The sequence below is a fragment of the Mastigoproctus giganteus genome, chromosome 8 (genome assembly GCF_048544385.1).
Source record: "Mastigoproctus giganteus isolate SK-2022 chromosome 8, ASM4854438v1, whole genome shotgun sequence".
NCBI classification, from domain to species: Eukaryota; Metazoa; Arthropoda; class Arachnida; order Uropygi; family Thelyphonidae; genus Mastigoproctus; species Mastigoproctus giganteus.
This window is the reverse complement of record NC_143582.1, coordinates 85,010,918-85,012,196: the sequence shown is the minus strand read 5'-3', so window position 1 is coordinate 85,012,196 and position 1,279 is coordinate 85,010,918. Positions and strand designations below refer to the sequence as shown.

Below are 1,279 nucleotides of genomic sequence, written 5' to 3'. Positions count from 1 at the left end.
CTCAGTTTAAATTTATGTGTATAGTCCTCGTGTGTAGTCTGAGCAAGAGGAAGAATGTCATCAGCATTGAGCTTGCTCAATCCATTCAAAGCTTTAAACATATCAATGAGATCACCTGCAGATGCCTAGTTTCCAGATGCTACAATTTGCAGAAGTGAAGCCTTTCTTAGTAAGAGCATCCTTGCATTCCCCTCATCAATTTCGTTGACCATCTCTGCACCTCCAGCAGACCTGCATCCTTCCTAAAATGAGGCCTTCAGACTATATGCAGTACTCAAAGATGTGGCCTAGCCATTACCTTATATAACGGAATAATCATCTCTTTATCGCTGCTGTAAGAATTCCTGTATATCATTGACAAAACTCAATGAGCTATCCTAGCGCCTGTCTGCAGTGCCCAGAGAACGCCAAAATTTTAAAGTACGTTCACTCGAAGTGAAACCTTTCAAGAATGAGAATATCAGACTTGTCTTGATACAGACGAGCTAGTTGTGAGAATTAACGTGTGAGAGCTTCATGGAAGTCACGTTCATGATCATATGCTGTGAGTTGTCCGATTGCGTGGGTGATGAGCTGCGATTTCGTGAGTTATGATCATGGCAATCTGTTTTGTTGATATCGAAAAGGCTTTTGACAGAGTGAATTGGGTTAAGCTGATGGAAGTACTAGAAAAGGTTGGCCTAAATAAAAGAGATATAAAACTAATTTTGGAACTTTACATGGGACAGACCGCTGTGGTTTGGATTGACGGAGAGGATTCAGATGAAGTAGATATTAGTAGGAGTGTAAGGCAAGGATGTTCCATGTTCCCCTTACTATTTAATATATATGCAGAAGCATTGATGAAATACAAAGAAGAGCAGAAAGGAGGTGTAAAAGTAGGAGGGGAGAAGATGAAGACAATAAGATTTGTAGACGAACAGGTTTTGACTGCTAATAATGAGGAGGAATTAGAGCTCCTTGGATATCATGAACACCAAAATAAAGGAGTACAATGTGGAGATTAACAGCAAGAAAACCAAGAAAATGTTAATTTCAAAGTGGCCAGGAAGAAGAATCAATGTAACATTAGATGGAATAAGATTGGTAGGACAAATAAAGATTTTTATTATTGGAACAGGAGGACAAATACAGGTACTTGGGAAGCATAATGACAGAAAATAGGAAAAGCCTAGAGGAAATAAAAACAGGAATTGCAAAGTGTAAAAAGGCATTTAGTAATAGAAAAGAACTATTGAGAAGAAGTTTCAAGACAGAATTAAGAAAGTGAATGGTGAAA

The 1,279-nt window shown here is 38.3% G+C and overlaps 1 protein-coding gene across 1 annotated transcript; it reads left to right on the top strand.

Moving 5' to 3' along the window:
• The first annotated feature begins 596 nt into the window (after positions 1-596).
• On the top strand, positions 597-1,007 carry LOC150081690 (uncharacterized). Its single transcript, XM_090380287.1, has one exon. It carries the CDS (start codon positions 597-599, stop codon positions 1,005-1,007), a length of 411 nt encoding a protein of 136 aa, XP_090236413.1.
• The last annotated feature ends 272 nt before the right edge of the window (positions 1,008-1,279 follow it).

Bases quoted from the DNA above. Each gene is read 5' to 3' on its own strand.
- LOC150081690 (XM_090380287.1), top strand. From the start codon at position 597: ATGGCAATCTGTTTTGTTGATATCGAAAAGGCTTTTGACAGAGTGAAT.